Below are 22,305 nucleotides of genomic sequence, written 5' to 3' on the forward strand. Positions count from 1 at the left end.
GAGACTTAAACTTAGACTTATGGCGCGAGCCATGACTCCGTATGTCAAAGTCCGTTTATAATGTCAAATGCAGTTTTGACATACCCAGTGACATGTAACCGACGGAACAACAGGTCTTGGGTTCGATCCCAGCACTGTACCTACACCGCAATTACTTAATAATTTAGGAATAACAAAATTAACTAAACAGACGCAGCCCATTGTAGCCTCGCCCCGAAGGTTTATTTTTGTATTTATAGAGCAGGGTGCAAACCTAATGTTAAGTGATACCGCCGCCCAAGAACACTCTCAATGCCGGAGGGCTCGCGAGTGCGTTGCCGGCATTTTAAGAATTATTAAAAAAAAATTAGGCGACATTAATAAAAACACATATGTAATTTTATGTCTTATTTGTTTCAGGTAAGTTCATATATAGTTGCCGAAGGCTATTCGGTAAGGAAGATGTTTCTTCCATCTAGCTTTCAAAGTAAAGTTCAGGTATGTGTTTAATACAAAAACCAGAGTTTATATAAATCCAACATTTACATCAGGATTAATACATAATTTACGAGTGAAATTATGTAGATATTGCAATTATTTTATTGCATGTAACGGTTAGAGCCTACAGGACAGTACTGTCGTCTGGTTACATTTAACTCCGTTTTTATAAGCCTTATTAGAGTGAAATGTGTGCATACTTGTTTATCACATTTTAGCCTTCCACAATATATTCAGAAAACGGCTTCCATATTAAGTTTTCTTCATTAATTTCACGATATATTCAAAACTTTGACGTATTTTTTAAATAAAATAATCTCTTCTGGGAATTAGGAAGTCAAGTCGTGAGAATAGTAAAAGTAAAATCTTTACAAAAATATAAATTATAATTGTTATAAATAAGTCACTGATTATCTATTGTGAAACACTCAACCTATAAACGAATTTCTTAAACTATTGGTAGGTTTGGTCTTAAAAACTCATAGAAAAATTCCATGTCTTAAAAGGGTTTCCAAATCCCGATTTTCCTAAAAAATGCAGTAACGTTAAGTGCATGCTAGATTTTTTATTTTACGACATGTTGAAATTTAAGTTATTGTTATTATTGTAAAGTATTCCTCGTAAAAACTATTCTGAAAAATGCTTTCAAAGTTTCAATTATTTTGCGTCAGTTTTATTACTGTAGTATAGCGGAAGAAAATGTTACGACTTTTCCACCAATGGCGGCTTCAACTCAGAATGGACAGGATTTCATAGAATAATAAACTGTCTAAATATTTTCATTATAAGGCGACGACTGATCTAGTGCATTTAATGGCTTTGTTTTTATGGAAAATTTTAGTAGAATCTTCATTTTTATTTATTATGAGAAATGAAAGTTGAAAAATGTAAAAATAAAACTTATTCTGTCACTTTTGCATAATTGCTTCTACCTCTATCATGCCTAGCTAATACTCGCTAGAAAGAAGGTGGTATTTCCTACGAGTCGTAGGTTTTTTTACAGCTTGCGCTCTGTATTTTAAAACGGTAGACATCTTCCGCACCTTAAGAGTCAGAAGTACGTAGAGCTCCAGTCACTCCAAGCACTCTGCTACTCACTCCCGGGTGGGGAAACCACCGCGGGTAGCGTAAGAGACCTTTGGGGTAACTTTTGTATTCTACGAGACCTCAGCAATCTCAATATGGTATTGTCTTTTATTGACATAAGTTTCACACATTTAAAATTATGAAAAATAATTGTACATACATAACTTCAATCCGGTAAAAAATTGTTTTATTATCAAATCTCAATATGGCTGACCAATATTCTGATTTTTTAAATACATATTACTTTAATAAAACGTAAAAATAACGTAATTTTTTCATAACATTCCACATTTTCCTTAGAATGAACAATCGTTATTTTAGTATGTACTAAATTAATTAGTATTATGTACGTGCCACGTAAAATAAACATTCGTCGCCTTGATCCCATTCTCGTGTGCATATTTTATGTTTATTGATTTTTCCTTCAATACGCTTATTGGCAACAGCTTGAAATTATTAGATACTACTGTGCTCAAGATTTGGCATGTGTAGTATTGAACAGATAATTTTAGGTTTTCCTCACATTTCCGTCGCTTTTAAAGTGTCGATTCCTTTGTATCAGTATCTAACGAAACCAAATTTTAGTATTCTAAGGAAATGCAATGTTGAAATAGAAATTGAAGTTACTTGGTACGCGTGCTGTTTTGTTCATATGACGATTAACTATTATTTCAACTTGCTGGAATACAGAGGATACATTCTTTTACATACCTAATAGAAGGGTAGTCCGTCAACAGGACTTCATAAGATTATTGTAGCTTGTAGAATATGTATTGCGTTTTATATTTTGTCATTATAATTTTAAAAAGGTCTTTCAAAGGCAATACTAGAGTATATTTGCTATTCTAGGTGTAAAGTAATAAAATTTTGTTACAGTTGACTGAAACAGATAAATCAGTAGAGCTTGTCCGAGTCGAGTTAACCGATTATTCTCGGCTTGTAGTTGTCGAAGCGATCACTTGTAACTGCCCACAAATTATGGTGACTTCCGTAATACACCAGCAGTACACCCTAGTTTTATTAAAGGCTTTTAATAGGCGACGAGAAGATTTCACATATATTTAGTCCTATTCCACACATACTCCATAAGACGTAAATGAAATTAGAGAGATTATATGTTTACCCTGTTGTGTTTTAAGATATTTTTTCATTGTCTGTTCAAACTCAAACTTAAAATAACTTTATTCATATTGATAACGAAGTACACTTATGAACGTCAACAGAAAAGATAATAAATTGATTCTAAATTTACATTTACTACCAGATCCAGTGCTTTATGTTCTGGAGCCTGGTCGTACGCTTAGATTAGTTCTGTTTCGAATATTATACTGGTGAAAATCACCATTATTTTTTAAATCGTTTATCTTTTTTGGAACATACAACATGGCTACAAGAATATATTGAACAGATAGTGTCATAATATATAAATTTATTCCGTACCGACTCGTATTAAATATTAGTACCGACGGAGGGAAGGCCTTCTCCAAATTCTTTAATTTGTCTCTCATCTTCGCTCCTATTTTCCAATCTACAAATAAACTGCAACTAAATACTATAATAGTGTGACTAGCTTACACTAGGGTAATGTTTCCAATTTATTTGCAATTCATAACCTAAATCTTCGGTCATACGACCCACTGCTGTGCTCTCTCTTTCCTTCACAGCGTAAGTGCAATTTGCAGGAGAGAGACAAATGTATTCTTTACGTAAAACAATACAATTAGACTATTTAGGTTTAAGATTAAGGTGTTCATTTAGTGTGTTGTATTATCAGCACTATAATCAAAGATTATCGCATGACATGTCAGCCCTGCGATTCTGTAACTCGCTTCACACAGTCTCAGCGCTGATTTTTGCTGTCAAATCGTTCGTTTCGGTGTCATGTTACAATTTGGTATTCTGATAAACAATAACCGCGACAAAAGCGCCGCTCAAATGAGATTGTTCACATTTGGAACTAAAATTTGGCACTGCTACACTTACGCTCCAAAATTGTTGGTATTTGGTATTCTGATACATACCATTTGACATCTCATCTCACTTAAATGTACATTTTGTACGTCAAATTAAAAGTTGCTCTTCCCTCGCTGAAATCGTCATTTACCAGTGAGTTAGCCATTTTTAGCGAAGTTAACCCTAGATCACTAAACTTTTTTTTTTCAAACTCTGTCACTAAACATTAGTCCTACAAACTAACAAAATAAAACCGCAATATTTATCAAAACTAGAGTATTTATTTAGAAAAAGTCTACTTAAAATATGGAATGTCTTTTAAATTACCACATAATAAAACAAAAGGTTAAAAAAAATTATTCTTGGCAGTCGGCACACACTGGAACCGTATGTTCCCCGCAAATCGCCGTCTTGCAGCGGCTGCAAACATATTTAGTCATCCTGTGTTTTTTGTAAGGACAAAAAGAACATATTTTACGCTTATTTTGTTGCGCTTGAGAGGTACTAGGAGTAGCATCTTCAATTTTTAAAATATCTTTAATACTAGCTTTTATATCCCTCCTCAAAGTGACAGTGTTATACCGCTCTCGTAACCATGGCTCTATGAGCTTATCGGCTAAACTTTGGACGAAACTCCTACGTCTCATTGGTTTTTGCCGTTCTCTGACCATGTTCGACACATAGATGACATATGAATTAATTAGGCACAGGTTCAAGACATTATAAAACACGCATTGAGGCCATCTATTGGTTTTGCGATTGACACATATAGCTGAGCACATTTGGTCGACAGTGTCGACAGCACCTTTGGTACTATTATAAAAATGTATAATTTCAGGCTTTTTCGAAGTGGAGTTAATGTCTGGCTGACTGTGTACTGTCGAAAGAAGAAATACTGTCTTGTTAGATTTTGGTTTATACGAGACCAGAGTCTTCTCACCATCAAATGCAAACATCGAAGTATGAATCTTTCTTGATTTTTTGTTTTTCATCTCAGGTGGAATCTCTCGCTTATTACTACGTATTGTCCCAACAAGTGTGAGTTTATACGGGTCCTGAAGTAATTCTGAAGCAAGTGGCACTGAAGTGAACCAGTTGTCCATCGTAATATTTCTGTTTGTCCCATAGACAGGCTCACAGAGTTGTTTCACAAAATGTGTGGCAAGAGGCATATTATCGCAATTGGTTCCTTTACCCAAATAAGGCGTAGCATTGTATACGTACTTTGAATTAGAATCTGCAACCATTACAATTTTTATGCCGTACTTGTTAGGCTTATTGGGTATATAAATTCGAAATGGGCAGCGCCCTCTGAACCCAACTAATTGCTCATCGATTGTCAGATAGGAACTTGGCTTGTACCATTGTTTGCAATGACCAATGAATTTCTCCCAGAATTCTCTTATAGGTGCAAATTTATCGGATGCTCTTCTGTCTTGTCTGGTAGCTTTGTCATCAAATCGAAGGCATTTAAGCAAGAAATCAAATCTCTCAGCGCTCATGCAGGCTTTGAAAATGTTACCACTCCTTCTGTCATCAAACAATATTCTCGTGGGTAAATGATTACTTTTTATAGCAGCTGATTGCATAAGAAGACCCAGTAAAGCTTTTAGTTCAATAGCTGAAGTTGGAGAAATAGTATGAGTGAGTTCCTTGTACTTCACCTTTTTTATTTCAATCTCTGCATTTGTGTAAATAACAAGTTGGTCAATCATTTCATCAGATAAATACAAATGAAATATTGGAAGTGGTTCTACCAAATCTCTTGCATCACTGTTAGGTCCGGGTACAAAATGAATAATGTTTCGAGCCGATGCACGAGTGTTTGAAGAGCGTGGAGTAGTTGCCCACTTATGTTTGTTTTTTCCATAAATGTATGGTCTCTCAGGTTGTATTACCAGATCCTGGTGAGAAGCTATGGGTGGACAAGGCTGCAAACACTCCAAAGAATCATCATCAGAATCTAGGATTCTGTTTCTGTTACGGCTTCTCCGGGAAACATTTAGATCTTCATCAGAAGAACTCGACGAATCATCTTCAATTTCGTCGGTATCCTCGACTAAGTCCTCCTCTAAGTTGTCATCAGGTTCGGAGTCCGAAGGCACACCAGATGGTCCAAAAAATGGTGAATCGTCATCGTCATTATCTGACTCGTTCAAAATCTGCAATATTTTATCTTGATCTCGTATCAAATCCATCTGTAACAGAAAATACTGCTAAAACAAAATGTTCAAAATCTCATAAAAAAATAAAAAATGATAATAAGTTCATAAAATAAATATTGCTCGTAGTATCACACATATTTATTATTCATTTACATTAATCAGTAATTAGTTATTATAGATAAAATCGTAAATAAAAAGAAATATTTCATAACTTACCTTTCTTCACTTTTGTGGCGCAATTACTAAACATTAGCCTGAGAGACTACTATTGCGTAATATCTCCGGAAGTAGGAAGCGTGCGTACGCAATGCGAGTTCACGGGTCACTGATTGGCCGAATTAGGAAGGTACTGAGCGGCTGAGGGGGGTGCGGTAACGGGAACATACTTAGGGTATGTTCCGATATACACTGCGACCACTGTACAGAGTACCGTCAATTTAGTATACTGTGAAACCGTTTCTCTATAGCCAGCTATACTGGTTACAATTTAAAACGGAACGCAGTCCAGTATACTAGTCAGCTTCGTTTTTCAACACAGTTTTCAAATGAGTGCATCTAAGTTTTTCAATTCAACAAGAAAAACTATTATTGGAGTATTATCGCATTAAAAAAATCTATATTAATATTAACTGTCAATTGAATTAATACTACAAAGAAAGTAAGTTAGAATTTTAAATGTTTGTTATTAAACTGTAAGTTATATCAGCCGTTAGGCATTCAAGTGGTTTTGATTGATCACGTGATCAAAGCACTGCGAGTACCTTACCTCGAAAACGCCAGTGCTCGCAGTAGAAGTATAGCGGGGATTTGTGACGTCATATATTTCCTAGGACGCTGCGGCTGTATACTGCAGTCCATAGCGGAACAAATTTTTGAACAGTGGGAGCACTATACAGTACTCGCAGTGTATATCGGAACATACCCATAAACAGCGAATGCGTCAGAGTCGTGTAGCCTGTGAGACTAATGTTTAGTGATCTAGGGTTAAAATGTGTTGTTGTTTTATGTGAAAATATTCTAACATAGGACAATCTATATGTATCTTGGGGTAAGTTTATAAAATAATATTTATAATACAGCATTATTTTACGAAAAAATTATATATATAAACATTAAGCTTCGTGAAATAGAACTTTGTTATTGTTACAGAAGGCCCGTTTCCACTTTAAAAGTTTAAACCTCTATTTCAAGAAATAAATGATGTAAACCATTAAAAAATTCTTAATATAATATCTATAGATGGCGAAGAAAATGTAGGCCCGAAACGCCCAATTGGTTTCTCGGCGTTGGTTACTATCGCTTTTTTCCAATACTCAAGAAATTATATGGTATTGACGAAACCTAGAACATATGCTGCTGAGATGAACGAAGAGTCTAGTAAATAGATGATCTAAGGTAAACATTTTGATTATTTTAGCATTAAAAATATCATTTTTATCCTAGAACCAATTTTTCGATGCAGTCTTGATCTTGTCTTGTCTCCAGCAGAGATAAGTCAAACAGAAAACGATAAATAAGTTAAGATAGGTAAATTTTGTAATATATTTGTATTTTTCTACTATACTAAAATTATAAATCTAATAATTTCAGAGATCCCCAAATGTTCAAAATTCCTGAAAGAAAAAAAAACATTCTGCCTTTGAAGAAGAAGAATATTGTACATTTGTATCATACGACAAGGCCCCTGGATATAAAAAGACACAATAGTGCAGACATTTTCAAATTATTTAATTTAGACTACTTATCCTTCAATTTATAATAAATGATAACACAGTACAATTTCGGTTCCTATATTTTTATAAAATATATTGATATAACATTAAGGTTTTGGATAAAAACATTATTCTGCTTTACACAAGTATGAAATACCATCATTACATACATGATGGTTTAAGTACTTATTAAGCTTTTTTAAATTTATCGTTCATAACTATTACTTTTTACAAACTAATTAGTAAATATATTAAGATAAATATATTTGTCTACAAAATAAAGTAGATGTTATTGATTAGCTCTATGTGAGGCTGGGTTTGAATAAGTTTTTATTATACTTAAGTTTGTTTTACTGAAAGTTATTTTGTAGTGTGTTAAAAGTTTACTATAATCATTAAATTAAATGTGTGTTATTATATTGTTCTTTTATTAACCTATAAAGTAACATGGCTTATATATTTTTCATTTTGGCTTAGCTATGTATTTAACTCGGTTACTACGTTTTCTATAGGCAGTCATTAAATAAGTGGTAGATTTAATTAATCATTTTATTAATATAATATTATTAGATACAAAAAAAAATATTATGAAGTACACAATTATCTTAAACACGGTAATACAATTTTTCATATAAAAATCATAGTTGTCCAAACTGCATTCAAAATAGATTAGTGGTCTCGGTTTAATATCTCTTCTTAACATTTCAATAATTGGTCATTTTCTTCCTCATTCTTGACAACTACCACTGATGGCTGTAATACAATGATTATCTGTTAAAATTGTAAATAGGGAAATGTGGTAGGTCACTGTCCTGACACAATAATATTGCATAGCAATTTAATTATTGTAAAGTTAAGGTAAATAATAAAAAAAACTTGCATAAAACACACAAAAACTTATATATGGGATATCTTTGTATTTCTAAGTAAAGTATCTTAAAAACATGTTTGATAATATTATAACTAAGCCAAATATTATTAAAAGTTTTATGGTAACAAGGCTTAGTAATTTCGCACACTATTTGATTCAGTACTATGAATAAAAAAAATCTTGGGCAAACCTATATTTAGACTCAAAAATCCAAATCCAAGTATGTACTTTAAAAACAATTATTTATTAATGAAACAAATCCAAGACCCATAAAGGGTATGTTTAGTGCTAAAGTGTAGTCAGCAGCAATAACTATCTTTTGATTGCTTCATTAAATAAGTTATGGCAATGTTGTTTCCAACATTTAAAATTAACGTTGATCACTTGAAATGGTATGAATTTGAGCAATTGAAAGCCTATATTTCATCCAACATACCTAACATGATTATTCATACTTGTATTCTGAAATCTGAACAATTAAATTAAATTCAACTTGATCAGTTAAAATTATATATATATTATATATTATTATAGTTTCTTATATTTCATGAATGGAATTTGAAGTTAGGAAACCTAAAAATATTTTTTTATTTGACATTTTTAACCAACAATTTCATTATTCTTTACAATGTCGCTTCGATTTAACCTATTACATTTGACTTCAAATTTGCCATCAAACAAACAAACTTTGTTAACTGTTTTACTAGACACTACTTATACCTATTTATTTACTATGATAGTTATTATATTTCTAAAATAGTTTTAATAGAATTCAGTTTTTATGAGTGTTAGTAAAAACTTAGGTAATATTGTTGTTGTGTGTTTGACCTCTGAATCACTTAAAAAGGTTGCAATAGTAGTTTCATGGCATCTAAAAAGTACCAACACTTGCACTTACACAAATGAATAAATATATAAACACTAATTTTTCTTCTTTATAGATAGGTACCCTTTTATTTTATAATTACTCAACAAAATATTATATGAAAACATTGGTATTAACCTTGGTTACCTTTAGTAACATTTTGAAAATTTAGGACACCTATCCATCCTGTTTACTTTGAATCCGTAGCCCATTTGCTGAGAGAATCACTTTTAGCGTGACATCATCTTTTATCTTTTTGTTAAGATAATATTCTTAAATTTTTTACAATATATCCAGATGTTAGGTATCCCTTGTTTCGTGCTGAAACATAATTAATATTTTTAAGTTTCTGTCGCTCATATACACCACGGCTGGTCAGTTGTCGGGTAAATACGAAATATAAACTCTTAATTGGAAGTTATAAACAAAATACGTAACTTACGATTGACTAATAAATAAACTCACTACTTACCTTTAAGCGGCCCCATTGCCAGATGGGTTTTAATAATTTTCCTCGCTATTCTATTATTTTCCATCAGATAAATCATTTTTGAGATATTTTCACAGTTTATCTTTTTTTTAATATTCTTCATTTTTATTCTTCAAACGTCGACCATTTTGTTTTATTAAAAATATTTTGCTTATGTATGATGAAAATTTTGACAATTAACTCTTTTTATAAAATAAAATGAGTCAATTGTCACGATATTAATAGACAACAACTCACTAGGTTACCTCCCTCCACTTATCAAGACGTAATGTAAAATTTCTTAACAGAATACCATGAGATTCCAAAAATTACGTCAGTGACGAAGGGAGCGCTGTTACTGCGTAGTGGACTCACGGAATAACAGTGAGTTACAGAATCGCAGGGCAGACTTCGAAACCGATTCAAAAATAACTGAATATCACTTCGCCTTTTAAAAAATAATATAAAACCTCACAAGCAAATTAATTGTCTATATAATTAATTCGGTAAGTGATTGTCGTTGAAGTCAAGCTGTCAAAGCACTAAGCTCTTCAAGGATTTATGTATCAATATTTATTGAGGTTGTACTGTGAATCGATTTGCACGCAAATTAAGTGGGACATACTAATATCCTTATTCACGTATTATACTCTTAGGGTTGCCAACTTCCTTTCGTTATCGAATATTTTAAACTGCGTTGTAATGTTAATTAATCTTGTAATCTGAAACACACTAAATACTCATTAGCAATTGCAGGTAACATCACGGATTCGTCATGTATTTTATACCTTTTTATATGTACTCCACGCATTAAAGGATCATAATATATTTGACAAAGACAAGTTTTTGTGTAGTTTCTATGAGCAATTCACACTCGCTCGTACGGTGAACATGAGATAACTAGCACGTCTTAGGCTCAGAATCATGCATATACATGACTTAAAGTCCTTACTTAAAGTCCATGGAATCTTCCATGTGGGGCAGAAGGCAGCCTACACCTGCCTGATTAATCTTGGGCAGGTCCTTTGACTTCACTCCAAGTCATTCCAGTTCTTTACGCTTCTGCAATGTTGCTTAGTTAACAGGTCTGTGGGCGTCCACGTTTCCCTTTGCCTGAGAATCAAGAATGGGATGGGAATTCCATTTAAGAGTCACTTGACAATGAGACATGGATATTTTGGAGTGCGTAGGGAACCCACTTTCATTTTCGGCGTTTTATAATACTGACTTATACAGATTTTCTAATCAACGAAACAGACTCAGAAATTAATTCATAAACCTGAAACTGGCAACCCTAACATATTAATATCGTACATGGAAAACTATAAACAACAGATTGGCGCCTATTTGCTATTCTCAAACAAATTATTGTAATTAACTTGATTTATTTTATTCCTTACGTAAAAAGCGTACATATTAATTTATCATCAAGTTTGTTAATGTGTAGTTATGCATTATAAATTACAATAGGTATTACGCGGCGCCATGTCGTCAGGCGTCAGACTGAAAATAATAATAGTTTAAATGTTTATATTAATATTGCAATTAAACCAGCCTTTTTTTATATCGAACTCACCTGATGTTAAGTGATACCGCCGCAAATAGATAGACACTCCTATTGCCAGAGGCCTCGCAAGTGCGTTGCCGGCCTTTAAATTGGTACGCTCTTTTCTTGAAGGACCCTAACTCAAATTGGTTCGCAATACTTCAGTGCCCACTGGTTCTACATGGTAGTGGTGAGCTTCCACTCAGTTGTGGAACCACGAACGTCGAGGTGATACGGGTGGAATTTATTTTTCTGCCTTGACGTCCGATGATGAAACTTATCTGCAGGTATAAACCCGAACAACTCCTCTGAACACTCTCCATAGTAAATGTGGTGAAAGATGCAAAATTTCGGAACGAGGAATTTTGTTAAATTTATTAAACGTAGTTTGGGTAAAATTAGTTTAAGTATTACGATTCTAACAATTGGGTGTCAATTGTCAGGGCGCCTCATAAACAATCATCTAATCACTTAACATAGATGCTAAGCATATAATAAACTAACAAATTAGACAATTTAGGACGTTCATATGTAGCGACTAAAATACAGTCAAGACATTATGCATTATGTCTGGATTGTAAAAAGGAAGATTATAAATAAAATGGTAGGAACACAAGTCTAGTGTGGTGTCGATACATATATCATTATATATCTTCCCTCAGTTAAGCTGATACAAGGTTCAAGATATCAAATCGTGCACTCGTGTCGAACGTTAGACCGTTTTTATATAAGCATTAAAAATCTGTAAATAACAAATAAATACTGGCGCGGCCGCAGAGCATACATAACCGGCTCAAGTATAAAAGTATTTCGTCCAACTTTGATTTAGTTGCCTTTGGAACAGGCGTTAATTAAAGATTTATGGTGGCACCTGTTAGATAGTACCGGTGACCCCAGAGCTGGTGCTTTCCTCGCTCAACGAATAAGTATCGCAATACAGTGAGAAAATTGTGCCAGCGTTCAAGGTACACTGCAATAGGAACCAAAATTTTTAAATTTGTTTTAATTTTCTATTTATTAATGTTGTTCCTATAAATACTGTATATGTTGAAATATATCTTAGAGTAAAACATAAATTAATTATTTACATTAATTAGTAATTTAATTAATTACTCTGACTTAAGTTGCATTATTTAGTAATGAGGGTGCGTTACTGCATATCAATTGTTTTTATGTTGCAGCTGAAGTGTGAATTGTTAGCGATGTTACATAAGTTATATAAATACAATTTCTCGTATTTGATAGTAACATAGTTTTGAACAAAATGACATCAGCTTCTTAGAATTTCAATTAGGTCCATTAGCAGGATCGCGTCTTATTAATGATACTAACATTTACTTCTAGATTTCATCTCAATTCCTATAATTATTTAGTTTTATTTCATCCACACAATCATAAAAAAACGCGTTGATTTGTATGACTCCGATTTTCAATTAAAACACGAAAGCTTAAATCTATATTTGGGCGGCTTGTACATTGAATTATTATTAATTATAAAAGCTTGCTAACGCTTGGCACACATTGTACAAGAAAAATAAAATACAATATTACATATTACAAAGACGAACTGATAAAAAAATTAAACCAATAAATTAAATTATTAAAACCAAGCGACAATCGATTTCAAAGTGAGCGGAGCAACTACACTTTCTGTATTTATATCTTTGATTAGTTTACTCGAATTTTTTCGTAAAACTGTAATAATAGCATTTTACTAATCAAATACTTATTGCAATACGCTATAAATTATTCCCACAGTTACCCAAGTAATGACAACTACCGGTAAAAAGCTAATTGAATATTTTACACGCTCGTCAATGAGTGTAATGAGATTATCATAATTAACCACTTTACATACATCTGTTAAGTAAACGAAATTAAACGTCAGTCACATAGCAAGCTATCAAACAAAATGTAAATTTTTTTATAGAGCAGTGGGGTTTCAGCGTGTGACTCTCATCCCTGAGAAGTCCCTTCCTCATCTCTTACCTCGGTTTTGCACCAATTTACATTCTGTCTATGTGTGCATTTAATCGCTCGTACGGTGAAGGAAATCGGCATGTCTACAGCGTGTGTCAGGCACTGGAGGTTGATCACCTGCTTGGTTATTAGAAAAATAATATCGAAATATGAGGCCCAGATCTGGTGCCACACGCCACTGGTTTTTAATACACTTTATAATTAGTTTGGAGAGAGATTACAGTTACGCATGTTTAATAATGTAAATAACGAACTGTACCAATTCTTAAAAGGCAACGCACTTGCGAGCCTTCTGACTATGTGTCCATGGGCGGCGGTATTACTTAACATCTGGTTTGCCCCCTGTTATATATAAAAAACGTTTTCCATCGCATCTTATCGCATAGTGCTTGTAGGTTGAATTTTCAGTTAAACAATAATTGCTTTGAGTTTGAAGTAATAACACAACTAATTCTCGTTTCATTCCGTTTTCAATCTATTAAAATCAACTCTCACCATCTTACCTAAGCATTAAAGCACCAGTTAACTTGTTAGAATGGGGCTTATGACCAGTAATCTGCTACTAAAAGCAAAAACTGCTAATCTCAGATTGAGACATTTCTCGTCACGCTTTGATTCGCCGCACGACGACTTTGATTAGTAGCTTTTTGTTGGCGTATAAGTTAAACATGGTAACATTTGTCATTTATTTCTTTATAACCAGTATAAAATTAAACCATAACCAATTGTAGACGAATGTATCATACACTAAAACCACAGATAATAGTTACAATTATAATTCATAGGTAACAACAATTAATCTCCTGCCTCTCATAGTTATTACCTCATCTTTTAAAACAGTATTTAATTTTTTTTTTACCGTAAAACTAATTCAGCACTGAAAGGAGATTAAATAAATCTTGGAACTTAACCAATCCCGGAACCTATTGACAGACAAGATGGCGACTATTTATTTGTTGAAATTAGATTACTTTGATTATTCTTAATTGAATGTGATTTAAAATGTAACAGATATCTGTTTTGTCCTAATTGGCTGGCTTCAATTAGCGAATCTTTTTCCTGGAAACGGGCGTGTGTCAGGAACATAGGCTGCTCACCTTCCCTATTAGAAAAAGCAAATGTTCAAAAAACAGATGTTATTTTAAATGCCTGTGTTAAGAGATAATTTGTATTTCTGTTAGAGAATGTGAATAGTGTTAGTTAATTGATTATACGAATATAACAATTTTAAACATTGCTTCGAGATTGGGAGTGATTCAGTTGACAGGTATTACTATAATAAGGATTTTTTGATTAATAAGGGGTAAAATTATTATTGACGAATTAAACAGTTAGTCATAGAGTCTAGTATTTTTTTGTTTAGCGTACCTCTCCTGGCTACTTTCTTGCTAGAGACGGTGTCTAGTTATTTTTCTACCACTCCTCGACTATTTTAAACACTTTAAAGCTAATAACAGTTTACTTTTCTCATAGTTTTAATTAATTGTATGTTGCAATAATTGGAATGAAGCTGACAATTTCTTTATCTTCTCTTCTAGAATCTTTAATTTCTTATAAAACGCAAGAAGACACAGTTAGTAGCTTTTATTAAAGGACTTGTAATTTTATATCCTGCCTGAAAACGTTTACTAACTCTCTAATGAAGTTCTCATTAGGGAGTTAGTAAACGTTTTCGAAAAAACACAACTAATCAATGTGCGTGTGTTCCTAACGTCACGCCTAATTGGCGTGAGTGACGTTTGGCACTTCAGTAAAAACGTTAATTTATAGCTCCATTAGGCGGTAATTTATTTACTTCAATTGAGACATTTCCTTAAAATGGATTAATCAGTGTTACTTTTAGTATTAGAACGTTTTTAATTAACGTACGACGAACTAACAATTTCAACAACATTTTTGGTGTATTAAAATGTGTCACTATTTTCATCCTAACTAAACATATATATGTATAAGGACTTAATATTTTTTGTAAAAATAAATGTACGTCCTTAAATTTCCAAAAATACTTAAATAGCAAATATATGAATGATGATGAAATATATATTAATATCTTAGCCATATGGCATTCTTATGATGTAAGAATTTTGAAATCGATGCAAGCAGTTTTTGAGTTTCATCGTTGTACAAATCTTTCCTTATAGTATTAGCTAATGTTATACTCCCAGGCTGTAAAGCAAATTATACACGATTCATTTGTTATATTGTTTGCATAATATGCATTAAATATAAACTAGTTCATATTAACTGGGTTATTGATATAATTAGTAAAGGAATTTGTAGAACCATTATTATTATACAATGTAGCTAAAAGTTACGCAGTACAATAATTCATAAAGACCTACTTAAATAAGAATAAAATAACATTATCTTGTCTGTTGAATACTTTAGAAGCTGGATTATTTAAGAAACATTTGTCTAGTTACTTTAATTGTATTAAAGAGATTTCCTCAATCGCAAATCTCTAAATTTTATAACGAATATAAACCCTATGTATTATGTATTTCTAATGTGCGTCTAGATTTGAATTTATAATCGTGCTACAAATGTTTCAAAGGCTAGTATTTAGTGTTTGTGCACAATAAATCAGACACTAGTTATTACTGACTCTAATTAAACGCCTATAATGGTTACCTTTGCCGCTTTCTAATACACTTTATGAGTATTGGAGTCGAAAGTTACATTTAAATCAAAATAATTGTATTAAATTTTATACACAACTCTATTATGTATAGATGTTTGATATACTACCTTATTTACGCGAGTACACTAAAGTGTAACATTTTGTATAAGGGAGCGTTCAAGTATTACGTGACGCAATTTTTGGAGATTATAGACCCCCCATGTAACTCGTCGTAACGTTTTTCAGTACCCAAGTATAGTAAAACGTTTCGTGACCACCTAGTGACTCTTTACTTACTATTATGTGGTGTAAGTCGACAAAAATATTAACAATAACGCGTAATTTAATCCCCGCCCCGCATCGTAATTCCTGCTTAAAATGTTCGATATTAAAATGATTACTTACTTAATGATTGATATTGTAGCGACACCTACAATTTGCGGCTACGACCACAGCGATGACGTCATACCCAGAGTCGAGCTATTCAAGAGTTTCCGACCGCTAAGGATTTCTACATCAGCCATTGGGGCCTTCAGCCTGTGATAAAACTGGTCTAGGATCCCTTTAGGGTGGAGAAACATTACAGTTTCCTTCCTCTAAAATATCGTTTACTATTCAAAGCGAAATGATTTTAAGTTCCAAACAGTGTTTGTAATAACTTTAGAAAAGTTTAATATTACATTATAATACTAGCAGACCGGCCAAGCGTTGCTGTGGCTAAGGTTAAGGTTTTTGTTATATTACATAGTAGGAAACTATTCAAGGGAAACGGTAGGATACCACCAGTCATAGCTAGCACCATGCTTTTTTTGATGGTTATGCCATTAAATTGTAGCTTATGTGAAACGTTGGTACTTTCAACACAGCGCCATCTGTTAGAATTGTATCAAATAATAAACAAATATTTTGCAATTAAATAATATTGCGGGTATAAATTGAGATGTAAGATGTCTATCCTATCTTTTAAGTTAGGTCAAACTGCACACGGTGTGCAAATTTGATTGATATCGGTTCGGTAGTTTAGGAGTCCATAGCGGACAACAACGTGACGCGTAATTTATATATATTAAGATGATATGGTTAATTTAAAAGATATATGGGATATTTATATTCACAAGATTTTGCCTTACAAATATATATAGAAGTTATATAGCGTCTTCGTAGTTGAAATCAAAGTTTCCGATGCGCATACACATTGAAAATTCTTGCATACACTCTCTCCGTCAGTTATTGAAGACAAATTGTAAGATGATTATCGATTAATTAACTATCAACTGGGTGTATGATAGCGGGAATAAATTGATAGCTCGGAAATATTTTGCTGATAATTTTCTAATACTGGGAAAATTGATTTGATTATAATATTACCTAGATAGTACATCAAAGTTATCTTTAGGCTTATACGGAATGGTTTTACTGGGAAACACAATAACGGAAATTATTTCAATAAAAAAATTCATTTAGAACCATCGCGTAAATTTAAAACATCTTAGAATAATATAATAAATATTTCTCCTTGTGGGGTCAACAAAATACTCATCTTTCGTTTCATGTTGTACAAAAAACAACCGTTGTATAATTATACAAAAGTGACCTCTACCTTTAAATATTACTAATGACGATATAAAATTACATCGAGTACACCACGACTTGTTTTTAAACACTTTCTTCCGCGAAGTTGTATGCAAAATGATACAGCCATTTCATCACTGGGCCAGGAAAAAAGAGATATTCCGAAGTCATTTAAAATATGTCTTTATTTATACTGTATATTTTTGGTTTTAGAATATACGCTTATCGGATATAGTCAAAACCTGTAGTTAAATGTTCCATAGACATATATAGAATAAATAGAAATTGACAAATGGAAATAATTTATAAAATAGTTTATTTAAACAGATATTACAGCAATGTGAACTAAATCCTGAGTAGAGCAATGATAAGCTTTGATAAAAAAAAAATCGTAAAAAATTATATAAGTATTAAGTGTCTGTGAACACTGTAAGTTGACGATTTTTAAAATACATAGATACTCTTTTGTTATATATGTATGTTTTATCTAAAAGTATATACGCTACATTCATGGCCACGATAATACGAAGGATAAATGAAGACATAATCTGTGCAATTCTGTCGGAGCGTTCGTCAATTTTTAAGAAACAAATGATGCCGTAACTGGTTTTTATTCTGTTCAAGTAATGACGTACATGACATGATGACTTAAACAAACAGTTTAACATCATCAATCATTAAAGTGATGATACTTAATGTTGATGATGAGTCACGATTTCGACTGCGGATTTTGTTTTTATAAAGATATTTTTCTGATACAGCTTCTAGATGAATATACATTATACAGCTCTTTAAATCAAGTCCAAACAGGAAAAATAAATACCTAAATACATGTTATGGAAAACATTCCAAGATTTCAACAAACAAGAACCAAACATATAAAAAAATAGTGAAAATAAAAGTTTCAATTATTGTTTAGTTTTATCATCTTAAAACAAAATCTCACTTGTTAACATCAGTTTTGTTATTCGTAAAGCTATTTCCTTTGAATTTAGTATTCGATTCGCGTGGATGATTAGATTCTCTCTCTAAGCAAATACGATGTTATCAACATTGAACATTGTCAGCAATTGAGCAATTAAGTATACCGCTTTCTAATTCAAAGCTTGTTTTGCTTATCGATACAGGAGTTGAATTGTTGATTAATTGCAATTATTTGAACTGTACACGCGGTATTTTGAATGTATATCAGATAATAATAGTTTATCGTGGATTAATATTAGTTGGTGAACCATTATTTTTTCTAGTTTATAGCTCTGAAGGTAGATTTTATTTTTGTGTAGAAAACATTTTCCGTGTATTTTTTAGTATTAGTTTAGCTTTTTATATTTATACTAGCTGACCGGGCAAACGTCGTTGTGCCATGTATTTCATTTATAATAAAAAATAGGGGTTGATTGTAGAGGGGTGAAAATTAGGGGTTGTATGTATTTTGGCATGCTGTATCATAAAAAAATAAAAACTAAAAGTTTTGTCTAAAAATTAAAAAAAAATTAGGGGTGGACTATCCTTACAATTTAGGGAGATGAAAAATAAATGCTGTCCGATTCTCAGACTTACTGAATATGCACACAAAATTTCATTAGAATCTGTCGAGCCGTTTCGGAGGAGAGGACCACAAACACCGCGACACGAGAATTTTATATATTAGATTAATAAATCTAATATATAATGCTCGCCGTGTGTTTCTTACCATTATTATTTATATACCAGAATTACTGTTATTATATATTTAACACTTCGTGGTACTATAATATTTTTATATGAAAAATAACGTGTAATACATGTATTTCTGTGTTGGTTAACAAGTAAAAAGCCTGTGGACCCTTCGTTTATCTTCTTTTAGGCAAGTAGGTGATCAGCCTTCTATGCCACGTCGATTTTTCATATAAATGTGTTTCAAAAAATGTTTTCCTTCACCGTACCCGGTCTTCCTTTATCGGGAATGCTAGTGTCTAAATGCACTTTGAAAAATTCATTGAATTCCAGTTGATTAAGAGTCGACAGAACCACTACTAGGTGAACATTGTTCGTATTGTGCATTACTTTTGAATAATTGGCCCATTTTAGTTTAATGTACAGTAGAACCTCTATAAGTCGAACATCAAGGGAGACGCCAAAAAATTCGAGTTATAGAGTTTTCAACTTATGGAGGATTTCGACTTAGGCGGATTTTGATTCGACATAAAGAGTTTGAGGTTTATTCTTATAAATTTTGAGAGCAAGCAAACACGTGTTTCCATGAGTCATAAATTTATTATTGTATACTCCTAAAATGTTTTCTAAGAAACAATAGTGTACTCACATTGTCGGCAAGTTCTTAAAGTCGGTAACTTATTTTTGTTCGAACAATAGAGATAATAAATTCCAAATGATCAAGATGTAAAGGTTGTAAAATAAAACGTTCCTATGTTCGAGATACAGAGGTCAAAATTAATTTTTCGAGTTATAGAGTGAAAATATGTACCAAAATGGCTTGGAGGGACTCGGTGATTATTTCGATTAACAGAGGGTCAAGATTTCAAGTAATGGAGGTTTTGGTGTTTTAAGGGAAGGGAACAAAAATTTTTTTCGAGATTTGGAGGTTTTTGACTTATCGAGGTTCGACTTAACGAGGTTCTACTGTACCTGCTATAATCCTTATCATTGCAATAAATCACAAAGGCAATTTGTGAAAACACAACTTTCTACAGACTACAGTGGGTGGAGACTAGTGTTAAAGCCTAACTTTATAATTAACCTAATAGTAGTATTCGTTAATGTATTCAATAGGGTGTTTTAACACGAACGACAAATCCATTATTATGGTGAAATCGCAGAAGAAGGTTATTCTTACTACACAGTATTATTGTATAGTCATATTACTATAATTTCCTATTCAATTAGTCCATTAACATACAAATTATATTCAATAAATCAATGATACATTTTTGTACGACAAAAACAAATTGTATCTTCAAGTAATACAAATTTTAATTCATAAGCTTTCATGGTCTACGTGAAGCTAATATCATTCAACGCCTACGTTATTTTTTTTTTTTAAATTTGACACAAATCACTTTAGTAAGGCATGCGTTATCTGTTTATTTATAAGTTTAGGAACACATTTTTCACCAACGAAATAGAAATAAATCTTGTCAAACTTTAAATTTTATTATTTTTTAGCAAAAATATCTAGTCTGTAAACAACCTACTTCAAACAAAGCCATATCTCATTACAGATTTGCAAGTTTATTCGTTTATCTGAATAATTTACAACAAATAATTAGCAATAAATAAACTAAGTATTGCATAGAGAAGTGTTTATTGTGCATAAGAATTACTTCCGAGTCTGACAGGTATTGTAAATGACCATACAAAATGATATAACAATATCGTTAAATGATTAAAATCTAAGTTAACACAATTCCTCGCAACACTCAGGCATGCTGTTAATTGCGTTTTTTTAATAGGTTTTGTAGGTGATAAACATAAACAAATTTACAATCTTTATAAAAATGTTATTTCCATTATTAGTGTGACTTCAGATGTTCCGAATTAGAACAAGTCATAGACTCCTTAGAATTAAAATTGTTTTTTTTAATGTTAGGGAGCGTTCAAGTGTTACGCAACGTATTTTGGGAGGGGTCCTTTTGTAAAACGTTACGATGCGGGGAGGGGATTAAATTACGCGTTATTGTTAATATTTTTTTAGACTTACACCACATAATAGTAACAGTACTGTACTCAGGTACTGAAAAACGTTACGGCGTGTTATATATTATATCAATTATCTCCAAAAATTGCGTTACGTAATACTTGAACGCTCCCTTAGTCACACAACAGCCTCGATGAACTAAGAGTACCCAAAATTTACAAAATATCGTCAAAACACAGAAGTGACCTTAGAATTAAGGACCCTGTAATTTAAATACATTCAAAGATTTTCATTTATGCTGCAATAAATTATTTCCAAGAAGCTAATTAAACAGTTGACTTTAGTGTCGTTAACTGTTATTTAATTACAATTTAACAGAACCAAAATTAATATTTATTATAACGGAGCCAATTGTGCACACTTCAAATGCAGGGCGAATCGAATTATCGAATAAATCTTGGGCGTGGGCTGTGAATAACAGACATAGAGCCTAGTCTACAATAGTATTAAGGAATACTTGTAATGGATGAAGAATTTTATAGCTTACGAAGATCCATAACGGTAACATAAGTAAAGATTACAGCAGTCCATACATCTTCTACCGCATTTACTATGGAGAGTATTCGGAGGAGACGTGACGTCATGGAGGGAAACATTCCATTCGTATCACCTCGACGTACGTCGTTCCACATCTGAGCGCTTAAAAGGCCGGAGAAGACCTTGAGAGCCTTCTGGCAATGTGAGTGTCTATGGCCGGCGGAATCACTTAACATCAGGTGAGTCTACCTGTTTGCCGTCTATAAAAAAAAAGATCTAATCGTCAGATATAATAATCTCACCTCACTTATTTAGCGTTTGTTTCGCGGTGGTAATGCTCCGTTGCTATCTCTAATATTATGAAGTTAGTAAAAAGCGTTTTTTTTTTAATAAGTATATATATATTTAAGCATGTGTCGTAAAGGATACGAGCAAAATTATTTGGTTTTATACCTTAACCTTAACACTTTGTACATAAAGCCTTAATAGCTTTCACGCGCTGAAATGATACGTCATCTATTAAAGGTTAAAATAATGGTCGTCATAAACCGTTTGTTTCTATCGAATTGATCTATATGTCATGCGATCGACACTCGTAGATAATATTTGTTGATAACTGTTTTATACTATAAACAAGTGTTCAATATTTTAATCTATAAACATTTTGTATCAATAAATTCACGATTTTGGTGATTTTAGGAGCATATCACAAACTTTTTATATAGATAGAAAAACAGTAATTATTGGTTGGTGTCAGTTAAGAGTTTAATTAGTACATTATCTTAATGGTAGGGGAGCCCACGATGCTAAATGGG

At 32.4% G+C, this 22,305-nt stretch overlaps 2 protein-coding genes and 1 long non-coding RNA gene across 8 annotated transcripts in view; 2 read left to right on the top strand and 1 right to left on the bottom strand.

Moving 5' to 3' along the window:
• LOC125054096 (fibroblast growth factor 22) overlaps positions 1-22,305 on the top strand; it is a 154,989-nt gene that overhangs the window by 87,590 nt on the left and 45,094 nt on the right. The gene's annotated exons all lie outside the window — the stretch shown is intronic.
• LOC125054093 (piggyBac transposable element-derived protein 4-like) lies at positions 3,778-6,061 on the bottom strand. The gene is made up of 2 exons (XM_047655768.1): positions 5,898-6,061; positions 3,778-5,714 (listed from the first exon to the last, which is right to left on the bottom strand). Exon 2 carries the CDS (start codon positions 5,712-5,714, stop codon positions 3,873-3,875), a length of 1,842 nt encoding a protein of 613 aa, XP_047511724.1. The 5' UTR covers positions 5,898-6,061; the 3' UTR covers positions 3,778-3,872.
• Positions 6,713-7,462, top strand: LOC125054099. The gene is made up of 3 exons (XR_007117661.1): positions 6,713-6,729; positions 6,831-7,076; positions 7,272-7,462. It is a non-coding gene; the product is annotated as an uncharacterized LOC125054099 (long non-coding RNA).

The sequence above is a fragment of the Pieris napi genome, chromosome 11 (genome assembly GCF_905475465.1).
Source record: "Pieris napi chromosome 11, ilPieNapi1.2, whole genome shotgun sequence".
Taxonomy (NCBI): domain Eukaryota; kingdom Metazoa; phylum Arthropoda; class Insecta; order Lepidoptera; family Pieridae; genus Pieris; species Pieris napi.